At 59.9% G+C, this 22,942-nt stretch overlaps 1 protein-coding gene across 1 annotated transcript; it reads left to right on the top strand.

Moving 5' to 3' along the window:
* The first annotated feature begins 6,362 nt into the window (after positions 1–6,362).
* On the top strand, positions 6,363–21,149 carry PROM2 (prominin 2). The gene is given in 25 exon segments (XM_006100853.3): positions 6,363–6,744; positions 7,408–7,457; positions 7,847–8,049; positions 8,141–8,261; positions 8,456–8,519; positions 8,757–8,846; positions 9,172–9,371; positions 9,702–9,776; positions 10,560–10,623; positions 10,858–11,017; positions 11,369–11,463; positions 11,466–11,520; positions 12,405–12,528; positions 13,018–13,109; positions 13,241–13,325; positions 15,341–15,487; positions 15,946–16,017; positions 16,730–16,822; positions 16,945–16,998; positions 17,296–17,376; positions 17,597–17,665; positions 18,281–18,370; positions 18,587–18,693; positions 18,963–19,037; positions 19,295–21,149. Coding segments are annotated over 24 exon segments (2,484 nt in total). The 5' UTR covers positions 6,363–6,515; the 3' UTR covers positions 19,027–19,037; positions 19,295–21,149.
* Positions 21,150–22,942: the final 1,793 nt, after the last annotated feature.

The raw sequence follows: 22,942 nt of genomic DNA, 5'->3' as shown, positions 1-22,942 counted from the left end.
AGCAATGGGTCTTCCCTGACTCCCGTGCCTCCTCTGCCCCGGGGCTCCCAGCCTGCACAGTGCTCTGCCCTGCCTCTTCTGCTCCCGCTGTCTCAGGGGAGTAAGCGCTTCAGAGCAGGCCAAGCAGCACAGGACGGGCACTGGCCTCTGCAGGGGGCACCTTGACCTCTTGGGCCTCTAGCGTTACCGAGGCTTCTTGGGTGTCTGGCCTCGTTACTGACTCGTGCTAACTTGCTGTCAGCTAACCCGTTCTCCTTTTGTTTCCACAAACGGTTACGCATCTAGGAATCTGTCTGCCAACTGGCCATCACACTTCTCCAGCTCCGTTTCCTGCGGTGGGTTGGAACCCACCTTTCCCGGGGGGGGAGATTCTTCCGAATCCTCACTCTGTTTTCAGGACCAGGCACCTGAGCTCCGGGGGACAGGGGCGGGGGGGGGGGGGGGTGTCGTGTGGTGGTGTTGACAGGAGACAGGCCCTGAGCCAGAGCAGGCAGCACGCCACCCGAAACTCCACCCTCTGGGCGGCACCCAGTCTCCCGGGCAGGGCAGGGGGCTCCGCTTGCAGCCTCCACTGGAAGGGCCTCGTGCCTACACCCTGTGTCCGCTCTGCACTGTCTCAAGGGGACAAGGCGGTCAGGTTTTCTAGCTGCAGCATAAGACGTGCCCGGGAGGAGGCTCCATCCGTGGTTCTGCCGGAGCCTGCAGAGGAGGGAAGGACGCCTGGACGGGGCTCAGGCCTGTGCCCACAGGGCCAGCGGCTCATCTCGGCTGTGACTGTTTCCTTCCGAAGACGGGCTCCTGAGGGGCAGAGCCTGCCCGTGATGCTCATGGGCAGCAGGAGGCCCCAGTGCCCAGGCTCTGAAACCAGACTTCTGCCTGCCTTCTCCCGGGACCGCGGCCACAAGTGCAGCAGGAGAGCAGGGAGCTGACCTGGAGAGAGGGGGGCTGGGGAGGCCGTGGTCATGAGGACGATGCTGTCTTCTCAGCTGATGCCGACACCAATGAGGCGTGAAGACGAGGCAACCCTCTGGTCCCAAGGGGCTCCCTGGCCAGGCAGAGGGTGCAGAACCTCCCCCGGGGCCTGGGCTGCCAGCACCGAAGCCCCCACAGCAAGCGCTCCTGGAGGGCCTCTAGCACTGGCCGCTTCTGGAAGCTCCCCCTGCCCGAGAGCTTGTGCGCCTGCCCCCCCCCCCCCCCCAGCCTGACCACTCTGACAGGGAGGCTGCCTGAGGTCCCACACGCCTGCGGCCTCCTGGCCATGCCCGTGGCCCTGGAGAGCCACGCCCGCAGTGGCTGTCACAGGAACCTTCCAGCACGTGCCAAACCCCCACAAGGTGCTCACCGGGGAGCACCTCCGTGTCCGCCCCCCCCCCCTCACAGGCCCACCCCCCCACACGCGCAGACTGCAGCTGGAGACACTCCCATCTCCGCTGGAAGCTCACTCACTTTCAAACTCTGGTCTTGAGAAAATGTTTTACCTTCGAATGTTTTGAAACCCGCTTTCCTCAAGGCCAGGAAGACATGTATGGAGCATGTCTGTGTCTGGGGACTGTGCTGGGGCTGAGGTGGGGGATACAAGTCCGAGCACGCGGGGAGGCAGACGTGCGCACCGGTAACGTGGGGCCTGAAGGGATCCCTCACTGCGCTGGGAACGCCAGGGCCGCCAAGAGAAGATGGCACGGAGCCCAGGCTAAAGGATGGGCAGCACTGGGGTAAAAGAGAGGCGAGGAGAATGGGGGGGGGGCATCAGGTGGGCAGGAAAGGGCAGAGAGGAGTGTGACAGTGACAGCGAGCACTTCTGGAAGCTGCAGGGGGCTGAGAGGGCATTCACAGTGAGGGACCTGGTGGCACAGATGATGGCTTTCACTCACCCTGAGGCTGGTGCGGGCGCTGAAGCGCTGAAGGGCTTGACGCCAGGGAGTCACATAGTCTGGGTTGCCTCACTCACTCACCCCGACTGGAGCCAGCACCCCGACTGGAGCCAGGGGATTGAACCTGCAACTAAGGTACCTGTGACCCTTTGGTGCCAGGGTCAGCACTCTAACCACTGAGCAACACAGGCCAGGGCTTCCATGGTCCATTCTGGAGACCTGCTTGGGAGGTGGCACTGGAAGGACACAGTTGATTGTCTGGATGCAAGAATGAGAGACAAGAAACCAGAGTTGGTTCCAGGCTCATGGTGATGGAAATTCTCACCAAGGCAGCCCTTCGTTCCCTTTCTCGGAATTCTCACCTAGAACTTTCAGAATGACGCTCATTGGGTGGCCTATGCATTTGGTGGCTTTTTGGCACAAGTGTGACCAGCACCCTTAGAGTGTTACCGTCTGCTCAGAGGACTGTCCCCACACCCCACCGCCCGCTGCGCTGGCCCAGCAGCAGCGCCTGCGCCACGTGAGGCTGTCACGGAGGGCTGGACCGTGGTGGCCTGGGGGGTGCTGCCTCCAGTGGGGCCGTTGTTTTCTTTCCCCCAAGACTCAGAAGGTGGCCTGCGGTGCTGCGGGCTGTGCTGGCCTCCGACCTGGGAGAACAGGTCCATTCTGATGGGCAGGACGGCCTGCTCTGCCTTGTTGGACACAGGATCCCAGACAGTGCATGCTGGGGAGAGCCTTGGCCCGAGTGACCGTCTGAGACAGAGCAGCGGGCACAGGATCTGGGCTCCAAGCCCCCAGGCCCAGCTCCAGCTCCCATGCGCGCACTCCTCAAATGCCTCCTATCCCTACTACAAATTCCCACTTTTCAGATCTTTCAGCAGCCTTAGCAGGTGTTTGCTTCTTGCCATCAAATGTGTCCACTACGGCAGTGCCCTGCTCCAGCCTCTGTGGCCCGTGAATGCCCGCTCCGGCCTCTGTGGCCCATGAATGCCCGCTCCGGCCTCTGTGGCCCATGAATGCCCGCTCCAGCCTCTGTGGCCCGTGAATGCCCGCTCCGGCCTCTGTGGCCCGTGGATGCCCGCTCCAGCCTTGTTGGCCCGGTCTTTGCCCCTTGGGTTGGTTTACGACCTGTTCCCAGGGCACAGCATGGACACCTGAGGCAGCAAAAAGAGGAAGCAGCCCTCTGGCATGCTGTTTTTCTGAGGACAGCTGGACATTTCTGTTCCCAGAGGGTGGCCACAACTGGTGTCCTCCCAACTGCTTTCTGGAGGGTGAAGTCCCTCCCCTTGTCCAGGTCTCACCCCCACACTCCCCTCTCCTAGCTCAGGGCTGTAGGGTTTAGGGACCATCAAACTGAGAATGTGTGAGCCAGGGGTTGGGAACGTGGCCCCAGGAAGTGTTCCCAAGGTAACCATGGTTAGCTGATCCCAGGTCAATCAAAGAATTTCTAGGGCACAGGGCCCCAGGGGGTAGCAAGAGGAAGGGACCTGCACATATGCCCCATGCCCAGAAAGGCATGAATAAAAGGAGGCAGAACAGCACCAAACGTGGAGCCCCGTCCCACTTCTAAAAGCCCTCCAGCCTGCTGCAGGGGCATGGCTGCTGCCAGTGAGCCCAGCCCCCACACAGCCCATCTGCTCGGCCCTCCAAAGAACTCAGTTATACCAGCAGTTTCATTTCCTGCTCTGTCCAGGGCCCAGTGCAGCCCCTGAGCCCTGCCTGCTCTCCCAGGTGGAATTGTGGGAGGGGAGGAGTCGGGCTGGCCAGCCAGTCTGATGACAGATTGCTCCATCAAGATTCTGCTCGGGGCCTGGCCCGGTGGTTCAGTTGGTTGGAGACCATCCCACACACCAAAAAGGTTGCAGATTCGATCCCTGGTCGGGTGAATGCAGGAGACAACATCTCTCTCTCTCTCTCTCTCTCTCTCTCTCTCTCTCTCTCTCTTCCCCCCTCCCCTGCCCCCTTCCTCTTTCTACACACCCTCATGTGAGGATTAAAAAGAGAGAGAGGGAATTACTTGGGAAGGACAGGCCTGGTGTGGCCACTGACTCCGGACGCTCCCCTCTTCCTGCCTCACCTTGTCCACTGCCAAGCGGGCAGATTCAGTGTCTTCATTAACTCTCTGCCCTCAGCTAAGAAAGAGGCTGGTACCCTTGTCTTTTCTTGGAGAAAACGTGTCTTTGAGTTAAGAAGAGAGGAAGGGTGAGAGGCAAGCCTGGGGGCCCGGGCTCCTCATGGCCCAAGCCCCAAGGGTTTCTAGTGCTCCCCAGGAAGCTAGGACATAACTCTGCTGCCCCCAGTGCGCCCAACTCAGAAAATACCAAAAAAAGCCCAGTCGTAGCTACTAATCGCTCCATAAGTGGATGGGATTCAGCTGGGAAAGGGGTAGTTCCATCCTGCTGGTGGCAGAACTGAAGTCAGAAAGCCATCGCCAGGCACCAGGCGAGTAACTTTTTAACAGCTCCACTTGGAGGAGGAGAGGAAGAGGAGGGGCAGGCAGGCGCTGGGGAGAGCAGCCCTTCCTGATGGCAGCCTGGGGGCGGGGCGCCCCAGAACAGGTGCAGGGCTCAGTGAGTCAGACTGGAAGGGTGGGAGTTGGGCACGGCCTGCATTTATGCGGCGGTGCCAGGGCAGAGTGGTCAGGGGCCTCCCGCCATGTACTTGCCTTGGGCCTCCAGGGGCAGAGCTGGCCCCCCACCTCCCCCTCACCCGAACCTGAGGAGCCAGGACACCCCCAGCCCGTCCCGCAGCGATCCTCACCTCTGAGTCACCCTTAGATGAGCACCCCGTTATTAACAGGACTCTTCCTTCCGTGACTGTGCCTCACCCCCAGCTCTAAGAAAACTGCGGGGCAGCGATGGGAAGGGTAAGGATGTGCTGCCGACTTGGCCCTGACTCAGATTTAAGTGACCCCCTCCCCCCTGCCTCCCCATGAGCAGCAAAAACCCCTGAGCAACTCACTCACCCCGAAAACCAGGGCAGCAGCCCCTCCCTCCAGGGCTCCCATGGAAACTCACAAACTCCTATTACTTCTTTGGACACAAACAACACATGTGTCGGGCAAATAAACTGGGCAGCAGAGACGAGCAGAAGAGAAGGAAAATCGCCTGTGATTTTAGCGGATTTACCCACAGCTGCTCGGGTTTCATGCCTTCCCTCGCTCACTGTTACGTCATCAGCCATTTGCTCGCCTCTGTGCCCTGTGAGTATCTTCCAGGTCAAAGAGCCCGTGGACGACAGGGGCCACATGCTGACTTGACAAGCTCAGGGGAGGCCTGCTTGGCGGTCTTGCAAACTCGGAGACCTAAAATAACCACAAAGGATGGTCTGAAATTAAACTTTAACTAAAAGCAGTTATGGTGGGCAGTTACGTCCTAGGCCAGTATATTCACTGACAAGGTCAACCTTTACCTTAACTGAGCCTGTCTTTTTGCATCTGTGATAACATACCCTTGAAATGTCTGGGTAACTTGTAACTTCCCTTTTTCTGGAGCCCCTGGGGCACAACCAAATGTGCTGGGCCCCAAGACAGATACCACAAATTCCTTCACTATCATGTTAATTGAATTTCATGTAACTCACCTATGTCCCTCCTTTGATTGCAATGCATAAATACGGATATAACCCCTGCCATTCTCCGGAGCACTATCTCAATTGGTTGAGGTTCTGCTTCCCGCCATATGTCGACAGTTTGGCTCAAATAAACTCACAAAAATTCTTTACAGGTTTCAATGTTTTTTTTTTTTACGTTAACAAGCCATTTCCACAGCCGTTTCTTTAATGACTGCTGGTGTGCCATGTGAGATGCTCATTTTACCGATTCCCTCGTCGGGTGGCCATCGGGGTGGGTTTGGTGTGATGGATAATGCTGCCAGGACCAAACCATTCGCTTGGCGTATTTCCCCAGCCACAGGCGGTGTCTCAGTATCAGGCACACAGCCATTTAGAAAGCAGAGGCCTGTGCAGACACATCGCGGGGCACAGCCTGGACCAGTTCTCTCTGCTGTGACTGGATGGGGCACTCCTGGGCCAGGGGGCCCACCTTGATGGGAATCTGCCCACCCAAAGGCCTGGGCCTGCCTGGGTGGCCCCTCCGAGAGCCACTCGGGTCAAAGCCTGGTGGCCTGTCTGGTGCAGAGGTGTGGGTGAGAGGGCCGTGGGCCCCAGAAGGAGCTGGGAGAGGAGCCTGGCTCCTGGGCCTGGAAGGCTGTTCTTGCCACCCTGGGGCCAGGGCTTCCCTGCGGGGCTGTTTTCCCAGCCCCCAGTCTGGGCTGCTGGTCTGAGCACAGAATATAATATTTGCAATTGGGCCTCACTAGCCAATTCAGAGCTACTGAGTGCGCCTCTAACCCAGCTCAGAGGCAGCCCTCCCAGGAGGACCTGGGGAGGGGCCAGAGCGCCAGGCTCCCACACCCCAGGTGCTGAGGGCGGTCCAAACAGGCCCTGCCCCCAACTCCAGGCCTCCGCCCTGCCCTTCCAGCGCTCTGGGCGGGCGCCCAGGTAGCTCTGGAGCCCAAACCCGTCAGGCCAGTTTTGAGATCTGAAGGACGAGGCTGGTGAAGGATGCACGGCCGGCCCTGTGCTCCTCCTGCACTCTCTGCCGCCTGAGCCCACATCCGCCTGCCCTCGGCCGCGGGCGACCTCATGGCGTCTCTTCTGGGCCTGGGCCTGGGCCTGATGCTGGCCCTGAGCCTGCCGGGGGCGCGGGCCACGGACTGTGAGTCCCTTGGCCCGGCTACGCGCCTGACCTTCACGCGGGCAGCTAGGGACCGGTGGCTGGCCCCTCGCGTGCGCGCTCCAGGGCCCCTGGACCACCTCTACGGCACCGTGCGTCGCTTCCTCTCCACTGTGCAGCTCAACCCCTTCCCTGCCGGTGAGTGTGCTCTCCCCAGGCGGGCCCCGGGCGGGACGGGCCCTGGCCAGCACCCTGTCCCCTTCCATCGTGGAGCAGGGGTTTTGGAGGGCAGGATCCCCAGCTTTCCCCACCCCCATCTTCCTGCCCCAGGGGCATCACCTGGAGACCCCCCAGGACCTTCCTGTGGGATGTTGGGGGAGCCCTTTTCCTCTCCGAGCCTCAGTCTCTCTGACCTAACATAGCGGCTACGTTAGAAGTTCCCAAAGAGCTGGCTAGGATTTCCTCTGGGTCTAGTGGTGCTAGGGACTGGGAGGAGCAGGAGGGGCTGCAGGGCCCTTTCAGCCTGTCCCCTGCCTCCCAGGGGAGGAGCTGCTAGGCCAGGCTCAGCTCCACTCTTCACCAGGCCGGTGGCCTGGCTTCCTGCTGCAGGGCCAGCCTGTAGGGCCCAGGAGGAGGGGTGGCCAGGCCTGCCCTCAGCCACTCCATCCCGAGGCCTGAGCATGATGGCCAGGGGCTGTGGTGACACCGCCTTCTCCCAGGGTGCCTTGGTGGTGGGAGGAGACCCTCCAGAGAGCCCACCTCTCCTGGTGTGGGGGCGGGAACAGGGGCAGAGCAGTCCCTGCCCCAAACCCCAAACCCCCAGCCCCCGGCCCCCAGCCCCCAGCTTGCCTCTTTCCGTAGAGCTGGTGAGGAACTTGCTGAATGAGCCGGCCTCCGTGAAGGTGGATGAGGTGAGGCTGGGCAGGGTGGACAGGGACTTCAGGCTGAGCCTGGGGCCAGCAGGGGGAAGGCCCCCTCAGCTCAGCCCACCTTGCTGGCTGTCCCCCAGGGTGGGTCTTGGGCATCCCTTCCCCTCTTTCATGAGCCCTGCAGTCAGCAGACCTGATTGCAAGCCACAGCTCTGCCCTTAACCGGGGTTTGCAGTGAGCCCCGACCGCCTGGAGGGCAGTTTCCTCCGTTGTAAGGCGGTAAACAACAATACGGACACGTGCAACCTGCATAGGTTCGAGAACGTTGGTGAAGGTGCCCGCTGGGTGCATCCGCCCTCCTGGTGGCCCTGGGGTGTCCTGCAGGGAGGCTGGCTGGTGGGTGAGAACGGCCTTGCCGCCCTGCCCTGCAGGTGGTGCGGTACGAGGCTGGCTACGTGGTGTGCGCTGTCATCGCCGGCCTCTACCTCCTGGTGGTGCCCACTGCTGGGCTCTGTTTCTGCTGCTGCCGTGGCCACCAGCGCTGTGGGGGCCCAGTGAAGACGGAGTACAAGGAGATGGCCTGTGAGCGCGGCACCCTCATGACCTTCCTGCTGCTGACCACCCTCGTGCTGCTGTGAGGGGTGCCCGGCTCAGGCGGGAGGGTGGGCCCAGGCCCCGGTGCCCAAGGACATCCAGCGAGTTCCTTCCTCCGCCCCATCCCACAGGATCGGTGTTGTCTGTGCCTTTGTCACCAACCAGCGTGTGCATGAGCAGATGGGCCCCAGTGTCGAGGCCGTGCCCGAGACGCTGCTCAGCCTCCGGGGCCTGGTCTCTGATGTCCCCCAGGTGAGCACCGGGCAACCTCTCATCCACATGAGCACCAGGCCTAGGCAGGTCAGAGCAGAGTGGGTCCTTCCAACATGTACTTGGCTGCCCCCTGCTGGAGAGTCACTGTACTACATAAATGCACCCCTGAGTCAGGGGAAGGGCTGGGAAAGGATGGAGGGGGCCCTGTCAGGTGACCACCCCGTGTTGCCTAGGAGCTGCAGGCGGTGGCACAGCAATTCTCCGTTCCCCAGAATCGCGTCTTGAAGGACCTGGATGGTGAGGATTAGAGCTGGCTGGTAGCCTGGCCAGCCCCTGGGGCCCGCTGCCCAGGTCTGTCTTGAGGGGCCCTGTCATCCCCTCATCCTGGGCTCCCCCTGGGAACACCCTCTCAGAGGTGGGGACTGGGCCCAGCTGGGCAGTCAGGCTGCTGCAGACGCTGGGGAGGCTGGATGGACCGCAGGGAGGGCTCCCAGTGCCTGGGGACCAGCCCTCAGACTGCCCTGTGCTCTTCAGGTGTTGCCGGGAGCATCGGGACCGCGGTCCACACCCAGCTCCGGAGCGCGGTCTATGAGATGCTGGCCTCGCTGCTCAGCCTGGGCCAGGGTGAGTGGGGCCAGCGTGAGTGGGACAGCGCCCAGGGTGGTGTCTCCTGAGGCCAGGCCCCACCCTCCCTCGGCCCTGGATTTCTTTTGCCGCCTTAGCCAAGCCCCACCCTTGGCTTTGTCCTAGGATCCCCTTGGGCACCCTTGCCCAGATCCTGCCCGAATGTGCCCTGGGGCCATTTCCTTTATAACTATTGGGGTTAGAGGTCAATGTTGGCAGCTCCCTTTGGCTGAGTGGGAGCGGGGGCGGGGGGGGGAGGGTGATGTTCTACTTCCCTCCAGGCCTCTGAGGGAACTGCTCAGTCAAGATTTGGGGGGTCTCTCAGCCCTGCAGGTCTCCGTGGACCACCTCCGAGCCCTGAATGCCACCCTCCTGGAGCTGCGGGAGGGGCAGCAGGACCTGGAGCAGGCTGTTTCGGTGCACCGAGAGCGCCTCCGCGACCTGCTGCAGAAGCCCAGCTGCCGGGACTGCCAGGAGACCCTGAGCCAGGCCCATGGCCTGGAGCTGGGAGCTGACTTCAGCCAGGTGCTGGCCGGACAGAAGCCGTTAGAGCGAGGGGCTGCTCTGCCTGCTGCCCCTGGAGTCGCCCTGGGCCCTGTTTCCCGAGGCAGACCCCCATGCTTCTCCACCCTCCCGGGGCTAATGCTGGTCATCCTGGCAGAGGGGCAGCAGCTTTCCTACGGCACGAAGAGTGCCATGAGGTCCTTGAGGTCTCACTGCCACCCAGGTCAGGGCTGTGCTGGTCCCGACATTTTACACATGAGGACACTGAGGCTTCAGCGGCCTCTGCCCCCATCCTCCCTCAGGGATCCCTCTCAGGCCTTTGTCATTACCCACCACCCCCTCCAATTTCAGGTGCCCCACGTGGACGATGTCCTACATCGCCTGGAGGGGGTCCCGGAGGCCAACTTCTCCAGCATGGTCCAGGAGGTGCGTGCCCACCCTGTCTACCTGGCTTCTCCCCCACCGGCCAGAGAACTCACCGCGAGGAGCCTCAGTTTCCCCCTTTCGGGTGCTTGCCCAGTTGAACCCAAGACTTGGGTCAAAGCAGGGCCTCACCTATCACATGGTACCCAGGGCTGAAATCCCACGATGGATGCCAATTCTTGAGTGCACACGGTCTGGTGGGGGAAGCAGGCCCGGAACTCAGAAGCAAGAGCTAGGATCCTCAGGGTGTGGGGGCAGGGCAGCCAGGGAGGGAGCCTGCAGCTGAGCCCCAAAGGCGGGCAGGATCTCCTGGGTGGACATGGCTGTGGGGGGCCCCACAGCATGAGCCAACACCTGTGACCCAGGGCCTGGAATGGCTGAGTTGAGGAAACGGTGAGGCAGCTGTGTGAGGTGGCTGCAGCCATGGTTCCAGGAGGAAGGAGTGGGAGCTGAGGCTGCGAGAGTGGGTTAGAATGGACTCTAGGGAAATGCACCTAGCAGTCATGCGCAGGACGGATGGGAGAGGTGGGAGTCTACTGCAGCAGTCTAGGCATGAGGGCAGGGGATCAAAGGGTCATCGAGGAGCTCTGGGGAGTTGGGTCAGGATGGGCCCAGGGAGGGGAAAGAAGCCATCGACCAAGAGAACCAAGGGGAGGCTGTTTCCCAATTTCCAGAGTTGGGAGCACAAAGTGAGATCCCCTCCCTCTGGGCCTGGTGGTGTCGAGGTCCCCAAGCGGGGACCCCCAGGTATAGAGCGGGAGGCACAGCTGCCTTTTGCTCTGGCAGGAGAACAGTACCTTTAACGCCCTCCCACTCCTGGCTCCCTTGCAGTTGGCCGATGTGGTCAAAGGTAAGACCCTGCCCAGGGGCCAGGTTGGCTGCCCAGCATGCCACCCTACTCTACCCCGAACGACAGGCTCGCCGATTGAGGAGTGGGGCGGTGGGTGGAGGCTGACGGCTGTTCCTGGGCTGGGCCTGGACGGAGTGGGCCTTCTCTGTGGGTCCCAGGTGATCTTCCTGCCCATCCTCTCCCTGGGCCCCTGGGTGCCTTCCCCAACCCATAAGCCCCTGCTGCTTTGGGCAGAGCTGAAGAAGGCGGTGGCCCAGCAGCCTAAAGGGCTGAAGACACTGGCCAAAGCGTTCCCAAACTGGGAGGCGGCCTCTCGCTGGAGCCAGGCACTGGAGAAGGTGGAAAACAGTAGCCGCCCCTACCTGAAGGAGGTGCAGAGATACGAGAAATACAGGTGCTCGGGACCCTTGGGGGTGGGGGTGGAGTCGGCAGCCCAGCCTCTTGGCCACCAAGGGCCCCATTACAGTCCCCATCAACTCCTTGTTGTACGAAGCCTCTGCCTCCTTTAAGCCAAGATCCTTTACTCCTTGGGCCCCAGTGTCCCAACCTTGGCTGCATGTCCTTGAGATCTGAACCTGTGGACCCCATAGGAGCACGGGGAGGGGCGGGGGCGGGGGGGGGGGCTCAGGAAGTGCCTATATCTACACTCTAAGCCCCCAGCCTTGGCATTAGTGGCCTCACTCAGCCACTAGGTCCTATGCTAGCCTGTCCCTTCTCAGTGACACCCGCATCTTCTCTGTGGCAGGTGGATTGTGGGCTACGTTCTGTGCTCTGTGGTCCTGCTTGTGGTGGTCTGTAACCTCGTGGGCCTCAACCTGGGCATCTGGGGGCTGTCCGCCCAGCGGACCGTAGCCACTTGGAGGCCAAGGGCAGGGCTGGAGCCCGCATCCTCATGGTGTAAGAAGGGCTGTGGAGAGGGGCAGGGTCTCTCCCATCGGGCTGGCCAGGTTCCCCTGTGCCCACAGACACTCCTTCTGTCCTGGGCACAGAGAGACTGACTCGCTGGGTGGCCATGGCAAATTCGTAACCCATCTGGGCCCCATGTCCTCATCTGTATAAAAGGATTGGACTAGAGCAGGAAAGACAGCACAGAAGCACTTCCACCTCCACACCAGTTGCAGTAACCAAAGGCACTCCCACTGAGCCCAGACGGAGCCTCTTCTTCACCCGCATCCAGGCAGCACCACCATAGGAGGCGGCCCCAGAGATAGAATCCATTTGCCCTGGACTAGATGGTCTCTAAGGCCAGGGCTGTCACATTCAGTTGTGCAGGCTGCTCACTGCATAAGGGTGCCTGGCCAAAGGGGAGGGTGGGGGCTGAAATCCAGCCCATGTTTTACTCTCTAAGCTCAGGCCCCGACATGGGGCTGTGCCTACCTCCCCAAAAGCCCTACAGGTCAGCTGCACTGGTCCTGCTCAGACCCTCTAAGTTGCGCCTGCTGGTGGGTCATGGCTGGCTGTGCCAGGTGGTCCTGTTGAGGGCTGAGCTCTGGAGCTGGGCACCTCTATGTGTCCTAGGCCCAGGGGGCGGCAGTCCTGGCTCTTAGAGCAAAACAGTTACCCTTTCCTCTAGGCTGCCAGGGCCCAGAGACAGTGAGGATGGGGTGGACGGGGTGGGGACAGTCAGCAGTTCTAACTCCGGGCCAAGGTGGTGGAGTCCTCTGAGTTTTTCTCCCCAAAGGGCTCTGCCCTGGGACCAACTTGCTGACCACGCTGGCCTGGGATGCAGGTGGGACAGAGGGTCTCTCTCGCCTCAACCCCCACCCTTCTGCCTTCTCCAGTGGGGCCAACCTCAGCTTCCTCTTCGCTGCGCCCCTCATCCTCCTCGTCTTCTCCACCTTCCTGGTGGGCGGCAACGTGCAGACGCTGGTGTGTCGGAGCTGGGAGAGCGGGAAGCTCTATGAGGTGGGTGGAGGGAGATATGAGCAGAGAAAGAGGGTGGAAGGAAGTGGGGGCCAGAGGAGGCAAGAGGGAGAGGAAGGGGCAGTGATGAAGACAGCTCAAGAAAGACAGAAAACCACCAATCGGTGAGGAGTGGGAGCAAGAGCCCGTGAGTGCCTGGACTGATGCCCAGCCCCAGGGCGGGGACTCCCAGACCTCAGCCCTTCTTTCTCCTAACTCTGAGTCTGCGAACTGGGGGTCCTGGTTCCTCAGTGCTTCTAGCAGGTAATCCCAGACTCTCTGTTGCAGACCAGGCTGTCCCCCTCCCCAAGATTTGTGGGAAGGGTCCCTGCTGGGTGTTAGGGCCCAGGGTGATTTGAGTTCGAGGCAGGTTTGGGCCGGAGTCAGAGGGGTGTGTTGCCTGCTAAGCCAGGATGTCGTGGGACTGGGCCCTTGGCTGGGACAAGCTTGCCCCTGCCCACTCCAGGCCATTTCTCTCTGACCCATTTCCAGTTTGTTGACACCCCGGGGAACTTGCCCTCGTCCATGAACTTGTCCCACCTTCTTGGTCTGAAGAAGAACATCAGTATCCTCCTGGCCTATCAGTGAGTGGGGCTGGGACAGGGTGTGAGGAGGAGCTGAGGTGGGGGTCCCATTAGGGTGACACCAGCCCCCTGGCCATCCCCTCTCTCATCTTTGACGCCCATTGTCTCTCCTCCTCCCCGCTCCTCCCCAGGCAGTGCAGGAAAGGGGCTCCACTCTGGAGGGTCCTGCAGCTCAATGACTCCTATGACCTGGAGCCGTACCTGGATCTGAGCCAGGTGAGGGAAACTGAGGCAGCGGGGACCCTTCCTACAGATGCCCCTCCTCCTGTCTTGCCTCTGTGGTGGGACCATCTCCTTGAACCTAAGATGTCTGCAAGAGCCATTGAGGTGCCTCAGGTCCAGAGGCAGCTCGGGGCCTGGCCAAGGGCTAGCGCCCAGGAGGTTTCTGGGATGTGCAGGTGGGCGGGTGAGTGCCTGGGGCCGTGACCAGCTCTGAGCATTGTTCTCAGGAAAATGACACAGCTGAGGCGGCAGTAGGGAAGGCTGGTGGCAGTGAGGAGGGGGCTGAGGGTGTGTCCTGCTGGGACAGGCATTGGCTGGTACGCTGCAGTCGGGATGGGGTGACAGTGAAAATGATGGTGGTGAAGTTGGGTACCACTAGGCATGGCCCCTGGCTGAGCTTACACTGTCAGTCGGTGGCAGGACTCAATCCCTCAGCCGCTGGACGTTGCCGGAGCTTGGTGCATGGAACTGGGGGAAGGATCCGTGCCCATAGAAACGGTCCTGGGACAGAGCAGGAAGAGCTACTTCCTGAGAGCTGTTGGGGAGGGGTTCTCCTGAGGGTGGACACTCTCTCCGTTCCTCTCTCCACACTGAGGGAGGTGAGGGAGAGGCGCCTGACTCCCAGGCCCCCAGGGAGCTTTCCCCAAGCATGTCCTGGGAACCCCCCACCCCTGCCCCGAGCGTGCTGACTCCTGATTCTCCATCCAGAAAACCTTCCGACTCCTCTGTAACCCACCACTCATTCTCAGCCCACAGGGCAGCATAGTACCCGAGTCCTGCAGCCAGCATAGCCAGGGGGTCCAGGTGACAGTCCCAACTCCGTACCTTAAACTTTGTAAGCGGGGGCCTTAGCTTTCTCCTCCTCCAGGGTCTCTAACCAGACAGGGTGCCCACAGAGCAGGTGATGCCGGGCTCTCAGTCACGATAGACACTGCCCGTGGAGGGAGGCTGGCCAGGGAGGGTGTCAGCAGGGGCCTGGCAGAGGGGCCCTGCTCTGCTGGCTGGGAGTCATGGCTTTTGTGGGGAGGGGTCTCAGCCGGTCCTGAGAGGGGAGGGTCCAGCTCACAGACGAGTCTGGACATTAGGGCCTCAGGTTCAGGGGGACTGGGCAGTCTTTGGGGGCCGTCTGGCAACATCGAATGTGACCTTAAGAGGGCTTGTCCTCCAAGAGCTGGTGAGGCAGGGATAAGTGTGGCAAGGTGTGCTTTGCAGGGCACCAGGAGAGCTCTGGCCGCCTTCAAACACGTCCTGCACCTGCTTGTGTGTCACGGATGCCTCCGAGAAAGAATTAGGCCTTTCTCCCCCTGGGAAGGCAGGGTGGTGGGCAGGAGGGGACCAGGGCTGGGCTCCATTCTCTAACCTGCTATGAATCCTCGGGCAGGTGAATGCTCCTCTCTGGCCTCTGTCTCTCATCTGTTAAACATGGCTGAGTGTCACACCCTTTAAATCTCCTCCAGCAATGGCTGGGAAATGCTGGGTGTCCCTTTTTAAACTGTGGTCTGGCTTAAGTGACTGTGTTCATTCATTAAGTCATTCAATCATACATCCATCCATTCACTTCTACACATTCAACACATTTGTCCTGCGCCCACCACATGTGAGCCCTGCTCTAGACTCCGAGGGTTTGGTTCAGAATGGGCGGAGGGGGCGCTGCTCTCACAGAGCTGATGGCAGTGGCAAGTGCACACATACACAATGTCACAGGGGCAGGTGCTCTGAAGCCCTGACACGTGGTGATGTGAAAGGTGGGCGGGGGAAGCTATTTTACACTGGATGCCAGGGAAGGTCTGTGTTGCTGTCCAATAGCCAGACAGGTGCTTGAGGGGGGCTGGGTATTGGTAGGGATGGGTTGGAGGGAGAGGGTGGGTAGGAAGCAGAGGTCTGTGGGGGCCTGTCTGGGGCTGGGAGGATCCAGCATGGAAAGCCCTGGTGACCCCCCATCGAGGACAGCAGCTCTGGGGCCCTCACTCAGAGCCTGGGCATGCCCCCACCCTGTCCCCTCTCTCCAGTACTCGGCCAAGCTGGAGCAGGAGTTGCAGAACCTCAAAATGGACATGGAGAGTCTGGACCTGCTGAGCCCAGCTGGCCTCCGGGACCTGAAGGCCCTGCAGAGCAGTGGGCTTAGTAACATCCACTACCCTGGCTTCCTCATCCAGGTCAGCTGTGGGCCCCTCAGGCCAGACCGCTGCAGAACAGAGGGGCCCGAGGAGGAACTGGAGGGGTGCATCTCGCCTTGTCCCGGCCCTCCATCTTTTCTCAACTCCCCATGTCCCTGGGGGCGGGGGTCCCCACACCACGTGCCCCAGGCCTGTCCTGGTGTCCCCATCCTGCTGGGCTGGAGTGAATGCCCCCCACCCCCAGAGTGTGCCGCTGTCCGTGGTTCTGAACCCTCTGCTGTGGCAAATGATGGTGGGAAGTCTCCTCTTCCTTGGGTTACACCAGAGAGTGCCTCACTTTTTTCTTCTAACTGAATGGAGAATGGTGTATGTCAGTCACAGATTCAGTCAAACCTGCTGATGGTCCCTACTGGTGTGCAGGACTTTTGCAAAGACTGGAAATTCAGGGGAGGGGGAAGCAGGGCTCATCCCCTCCTGGCCCCTCCATCTGCCCCCAGACCGAGAAGCCCGTGGTGAACACCAGTGTGGAGAAGCTGGCCCACGACCTGGAAGGACTGGCCCACTCCCAGGTGAGAAGGGAACAGGGACCCCGCCGGGCAGGCAGGAGTCGGGGAGTGGCCTGTGCCGTGGGAGGGGGTGAGAGTGGTTGGACTGGGGAGGGGGCGAGGGCACAGGCAGGGGATTGAGGCTCCTGCCAGTGAGGCTCCGCACCCCCAGCAGGGCTGAAGGGTTTTGCAGTGTCAGTTCTGACTCAAGTTCGGCCACCAATTGGCTGTGTGGCCTGGGCCTTGTTTATTCAGTCTGTGAGATCAGATGAACTGACTGGTCTGACATCACACTGTGGAGCAAGTGTTTGTAAGTTCTCAGTGCTCGTGGGGGCCACTGGGACAGGTGACATGAGGACAGTGCGATGGAGCAGATATCATGACAGTTGCCCCTCAGGAGTTTCAACTCCACTGGGAAGATAGCACTTTGTATTTAGAAATATTTAGAGTTTAAAAGTTACTTTCCAGATAGGTTGTAGACCCCACCCAGCAGATGCCTCTCAGACAGGTTTTGTGGCTGATGTAGGGATGCCCAGCAAGCTAGCAGTAGACCTTGAACTTGAGCTTAGGCCTCCAAACCCAGATCCGGCCCAGGAGTTCAAGGAGGCCTCAGTGTTTTCATCTGAGCCTGGTGTGCACACCCCTCAGCATGTTGGTGGAACAGTTTGGTAAAGGACATGCTGGCGAGGGCTGCCCAGTTCTGGGCAGAGGCCATTCCGTCCCTGTCTCCCCTCAGGGCAATTCTGTGCTGGGGAAGCAACTGCAAGAGGAGGCCCAAGGGCTCAGAACCCTCTACCAGGAGAAGGTCCTCCCCCAGCAGAGCCTCGTGGTAAGCTGGCGGCCCAGGGAGCTTGGGGCCTGCGGAGGAGGGCAGGCAGGCAGAGGGCACGAACGGGGAGGCAGGCATCGGATCCTGCTCTTGCCCTGACCAGCCCCATCTCTCCTCCACAGGCCAAGCTCAACATCAGTGTCAGGGCCCTGGCATTCTCAGCACCAAACCTCCAGGTGGCTCTGGAGACGGGAGGGTGGGGAGGAGCAGGTGGGCAGCAGAGGGAGGGAGGAGGAGGCCCGGCTGACTTGGGACCTCACCTGCTCTGCCCGGTCCCACGGGAGGTTGAGGGCTGGGTGGGAAGATCTGGGGTGGGTGAGCAGATCCCCGAGGACCACTGTCTGGGCCGCTGTGACCTTAGGGCCTAACACCCCTGCCCCAGGCTGAGCGTGCTGTGTGCTATGTGCTGAGTTAATGAGTGAGGCCGCCCCGGACCGGGCGGCACACTGAGTGAGCCCGTCTCCCCTCCCCAGCGGGAGACCTCAGGTGTCCTGGACAGGGTCACCCGCCTGCAAGGAGAGCTGCCTGCCTGGGCCGCCCGTATCCTGAGGAATGTGAGTGAGGGAGGGCAGAGGAGTGGCGGCTGCCTCAGAGCCAGGGGAGGGCCGAGGGGCTGAGGCACACATGGCTCCCACCCCGGCCTCTCCTCCAGCCCTGTCCTCTCACCGTGGCTCCCAGGAAAGCCAGCTGGGCCTGACCTGATGGTGCCACGCATGGGTACTGGGTGCCGATTCCTGGGACTCCTGCCAGCCAGGGCTCCTCTCCTTCTTGCAGGAAAGCGAGTGCTTCCTGGCCCGGGAGATGGGCTACTTCTCTCAGTACGTGGCCTGGGTGAGAGAGGAGGTGAGTGGGGCACAGGCCCCTCCTGGCCTCAGAGCCACTGCCGATCACTCGCGTCCAGCGGTACCAGCCATTCACTCTGCTCTACCCTCTTCCACCCCAGAGCCCCCGGGGATGCCCTGGAGGTGCCTTGGAACCCAAACTCCCAAACCTGGCATCCATGCCCCTGCTCACTAGCTGGGCTCTGCACACCCACCCTCCAGGCAGCCCTTCTCTGAGGCCTGAGTGTGAGCGGGACTGGCCACAGGTCCCGAACGTGCCGTCCACACCTGGTCCCATGCCCTTCCTCGTGCTGGCCCCTTGCCCATCCTGTCTGAGTCCAACCCAGCCCGCAGCCTGCCGCCTCCTGTGCTGCCTCTCCAGGGAGAGTGTGACTGCAGGCACAGTGCTGGGCACACAGTAGGCGCTTAATACAGGCTGGGGCATGATGGAAAGGGCAGGAGCTGAGCTGTGTGTCCTTCCATCTCTGTGTTCCTGTTTCCATGTGTCTGTCCATGTGATCTGCATCCCTTGTCTCCCCCATGTGTCCCCGGACCTGTCTGTGTCTGTCAACCTCTCTCCCTGACTGTGGGGTGTGCACCTGTGGGTCTGGATGTATCTGCCTCATGTGGTGCACAGGTGACTCAGCACATCGCCACCTGCCAGCCCCTCTCTGGAGCCCTGGACAATGGCCGCGTGATCCTGTGTGACATGATGGCTGACCCCTGGGTGAGTGCTGGGGCGCTCATACGGGCTCGTGGACATTAAGGCCCCTGGGGGGGGGTGCATGAGCAGGACCTGAGGCGAGGCAGGGTCCCTGCCCCAGGCCTGCACTCTCAGGGAGCACTGCCTCGTGCCCCTCCCTGAGGCTGTGGGGGCCTGCGGTACCGAGCTGCCCAGCCCAGCCCCAGCCCCGGCGAGCTAACCCCACACCCTCTGCTCCAGAACGCCTTCTGGTTCTGCCTGGCGTGGTGCACCTTCTTCCTGGTCCCCAGCATCATCTTTGCTATCAAGACCTCCAAATACTTCCATCCCATCTGGAAACGCCTCAGGTGAGGGGCTGCCAGCACTGTGGGGGCAACAGGGGCTCATACCCCTCCTGAGACCCCCCGCCAGGCAGAGGAGGTGCCTGCTGGTCCCGAGGAGCCACCCTTGCTCCTTGCTACACCCACCCGCCAGGCATTGCAGCTCAGACTCCGCTCCCCGACCCCCCTCGCCCCCGCCCCCGGAGAGCATCTGAGGCAGGAATGTCAGGGCTCTGGGCTTGTCCCCATTGGGCTGGGGTTGTGTGGGGTCCCTCACTCTCTCTGTGATGCCACAGCTCCAGCAGCTCTGAGGAGACTCAGCTCTTCCACATCCCTCGGGTCACCTCCCTGAAGCTGTAGGACCCCCTTGGGTGAGTCACCCCTTAATTCCTTGGTGCCAGGGCAGAGGTTTGGGGGAAGCCCTGCTCTGGTGCATGCGCCGCCATCCTCCTCCTGTCCCGGAGCCAGGCCCTCTCGACAACTGGGGGCTCCAGGGGGGCAGGCAGGCAGGCGCTGAGACTTGGTGGGGTCTGAGTGTGGGGTCTGGCCCACCCAGCAGTGGCACCGATAGGCCCTGGCATGTACCCCATCCCCCTCACTCACCTCCTTCCTTCTGAATCCACGACAGGGTTGCTGGCTGCAGCGTGATGCTGGGCTGCCGCCTTCCGCCTTGACTTGGCCTGGACCAGAGGATCCGCCGCTCTTGCCCCCGGAGCCCAGGCCAGCGTCCAGGCCTGGGCTGTCCCCCACTTCCAGCTTCCCACCCCCGTCTGTGCATGACCCCCTTATTCATTCTCAAAAGCTCAATTGCTGCTGAGCTAGAGCCCTCAGGTTCTTCCAGGCGTCCCTCCCCCTCCTCTTAGCAGGTCAGCACCGAGAAGACCCTTTCTCAGCACCTTGGGTGGGACAGAGGCCCTGCCCACCCCCTCTGTCATCAATCACCCCTCTCCCTGCACATGCCCCCCCAACGCTCCTCTCCCCTAACCCTCCCCTCCCCCCCTTTCCCCAGCGTTGCTCTGCCCCCTCCTCAGTCACATGTTACATCCTCCCCCAGGGAAGCCCATTCCCCTTTGTCCTTTCCTTAGCTTATCCCACCACCTTGCTGGACCCAGGGACCCCTCTGCCTGACCAAACTAATCAGGTAAAACCACTGAGCAGGCCAGGGCCACATGGCCAGGCCTGGGCTGGCTGCCGCATGGCTTCTGAGCCCACTGCTGCCTGGAGACCTGTACCCTCCACAAGCCCCGGCCTGGATTTCCTGGCCCCCCAGCCTGTGTAAAGCCAGAGCCCGCTGCCTGCATCCTTGTTTGGAAACAGTACTGTTCCAAGCAACTCTCCGAGTATTTGTTTCGGGGGAAGGAACCTGGGATCTGGGCCAGAGCAGGGCCGCCCCCTCGGCTCCCCAGGAGGTAGCTCTTTGACAGCCCTCACCCAGCTTCCCCAGCAGGACCTGGTGGCCACAACAGGGTTTTGCACTGTGGCCCTTGCTCCTTCTGTGCATGTGGCCTGGGGGCACCCTGGTCCACCCTGTGCTCTCTTTACACGCTGAGTCCCGGGTTCCAGAAGAAGGGAAGAGGAAGCGGAAAGAGGAGGAGAGATAGGTTCCCTGAACCAATCAAGTGCTCTCACTTCCTAAGCCTTGGCTTTGGGTCCGGAACACTAGGTCTCCCAGGTGAGGGCCCTGTAAGTGGTCGGTGTTTAATAAGTGTGGAGAGGAGAACCCAAGGCCTCTGGTCACAGGCATCAGGGATTCCCCCAGCAGTCAGCAGGTGGGCAGGGGCCCACTCCAGGAGCAGGCAGACCCGGGTCCATGTGCTCGTTCTAACGCTTGTTAGTGGGGGCACCTCAAACATGTTACATGGAGGTCCTGGGCCTCACTTTCTCCATGTTTAAAATGGGAGCAGAGTCATATAGCCTCCTCATAGGGCTGGGGAAAATGTGACAATGTGTGGAAAGCCCTTGGCAGGGGCCTGGCACAAAACATGCTCAATTGCTGCTACGTTTTGCCATGACTGAATCAGGGACAGAGCTGGGGCTGGGCAGGAGCAAGGGTAGAGGAGGTGGGCCCCTGTGCAAAGGCACTTTAAGATTGTGGTCTGCTGAGTTTCGGGAGTGTCTGTGTTTAATTGCATCTTACAAACCAACAACAACGTTGGTATTAGGAAGTAGCATGGTGCATACACAATGTATTGTCACTGTTGTAAGCACACTCACACAAACATCCCAGAATGTAGCACAATCGCCTCTTTTTGGCTTTTCCCAGAGGTTTTTTTTTCTCATTTCTTAACTGTTGTCTCGTTGCAGGGGAAATGTAGCCCCTGTGTTTTAGCAATGAAATAGATGGGATTAAAAAGAGAAACAAACTATTAAAAAATAACTCCCAGCTCTCTATCAAAATTGCCTATCTTATCTTTGATATATTTGAGCATATTAAGCATAGTTATTTTGAAGTTCAGTAACTCCCTAACATGGAGCCTTCATGAGTCTGTTTCTAGTGTCTGTTGTTTCTCTTGTTTTTTGCTAGTTTTGTATTGTGTCCTCACATGCTTGGTGATTTTTGGTTGAGTACCACATATTACATCTGAAACTTGTAGAAATAATTTGAGGTAGGATAAAGTTTTCTTCCCCCACGAGGTTATGTTTACATCTGGCAGGTGGCTGGGATTTAGCAAACCAGGATGGCTTTCTACTTTCTGGGGCTGAAATGACTTGCAGTCCCTCGGAGGGCTGACCTGTTTCCATTCGTATTCTGGGAGTGAAGCTCTCTGGAGTCCCAACCCAAGACATGCAGGGTTTGCCAGGCACCCCTTCTCGTGGTGGGGCTTTTACCTCCTTTGCCCCAGAGGCTAACAGCTCTGCTCAGCAGCTCACTATCTTTTAGGACCAGTGGGACCCTAGAGAGGAAGTAGCTCCAGATGCCAGGCACACGTCTCTGGGTTCCTTCCTTTCCCTGATCTTGGGCCTGTGATTCCTTACTGCCTTGTTTGGCCCTCAATACCCCAAATCAGACTAAAAATATATCGGAGCAGTTTTTAAGTTGACCTCAGTTGGGGATTTAGTCCACATGTCCTAGTCCACCATGATCAGAGTAGCAATCCTGAAAAAATAGACGTGATTTCCCCTGTGAATTGGGAAAAGCCTGTTGCTGTTTGAACTTGGTGTCCAGAACCCTTGGCCCAGCCATTCAAACACTTAGTTATAAGTACACTCACACTCACATCCCAGAATGTAGCACAATCGCCTCTTTTTGGCTTTTCCCTGAGAGTTTTTTTTTCCCTCCTCATTTCTTATCTGTTGCCCTGTGCAGGGGAAGTGTAGCCCCCGTGTTTTGGAATCACCGTAAGCTCTGATTTCTTGGGGAGAGAAGTTGGCACTTGGCAGGGGACAGAGAGACAGAAATAGCCACAGAGAAAAATATATTACACATTTCCCTGATTTTAAAATGCTGGGATCCTAAAATGTGAATCCTAATTCACATGTGAACTGAGTCCCTTGGTTCCCACAGGCTCATCTGTGACCAGGACACGCCCTGAAGGGCGTGGGGACTGTCCTTGTCTCATGTTGAGCAAAAGAAGCTCGGAGAAGCTGGGTGGCTGGTTCAAGGTCTCACCAGTAGACCTTGTTTGGGATTCAGGGCCCCTAGTCTGGTGGCCCTAGAGGTTCCTTCCTGTGCACGCTGCCGGTCCCCATTCCCTGTGGGTCTGAGACGAGGCCCTGACCCCAAGGAGATTTCTGCAAGTATCTTTGCTGTCCTGTGGCAGGAGGGATGGCTGATTGGACGTTCTGGGAGTTCTATCAGACTCCAGCCTGGCCATCCCGGAGCAAAGGCCCTGTGAGCCATGAGTGGCAGATTCTGCCAAAGAAATGCTATATGGGCCAGGCGTCCGAGTCCCACCTGGGTCTGAGGTCCCAGGTGGCTGGATAAGGCAGTTCTGGCTGGCTCAGGTGTGCAAAAGAAAGGGACAGAGACATTTATGGAGCTCTGGTATGCACTAGCAGCTGTGCTAAGCACAGGGGAGCTAGAGGCCTGCTCAGGCTACCAAAGGGGACAGAGACATGGAGCGATGGAATGTACACACCACAAATGTGCTAAGCACTTTACATGAATTAACTAAGAGGCCGACGTGGCTATTTACCTAGTTATGGCTGAGAGAACTAAGGCACTGAGGCTGATTGCGGGCGGAGTAGAAAGGGCACCACTTCCCCAAAGCAATCACCTGATAATTGGGGCATTTCCGGTGATATCTGAATTCTCTGGGGTCGGCCTGAGGCCCTG

The sequence above is a fragment of the Myotis lucifugus genome, unplaced genomic scaffold, assembly GCF_000147115.1.
Source record: "Myotis lucifugus unplaced genomic scaffold, Myoluc2.0 scaffold_331, whole genome shotgun sequence".
NCBI classification, from domain to species: Eukaryota; Metazoa; Chordata; class Mammalia; order Chiroptera; family Vespertilionidae; genus Myotis; species Myotis lucifugus.
Note: the sequence above shows the minus strand (reverse complement) of the source record. Positions and strands in the feature narration are given on the sequence as shown.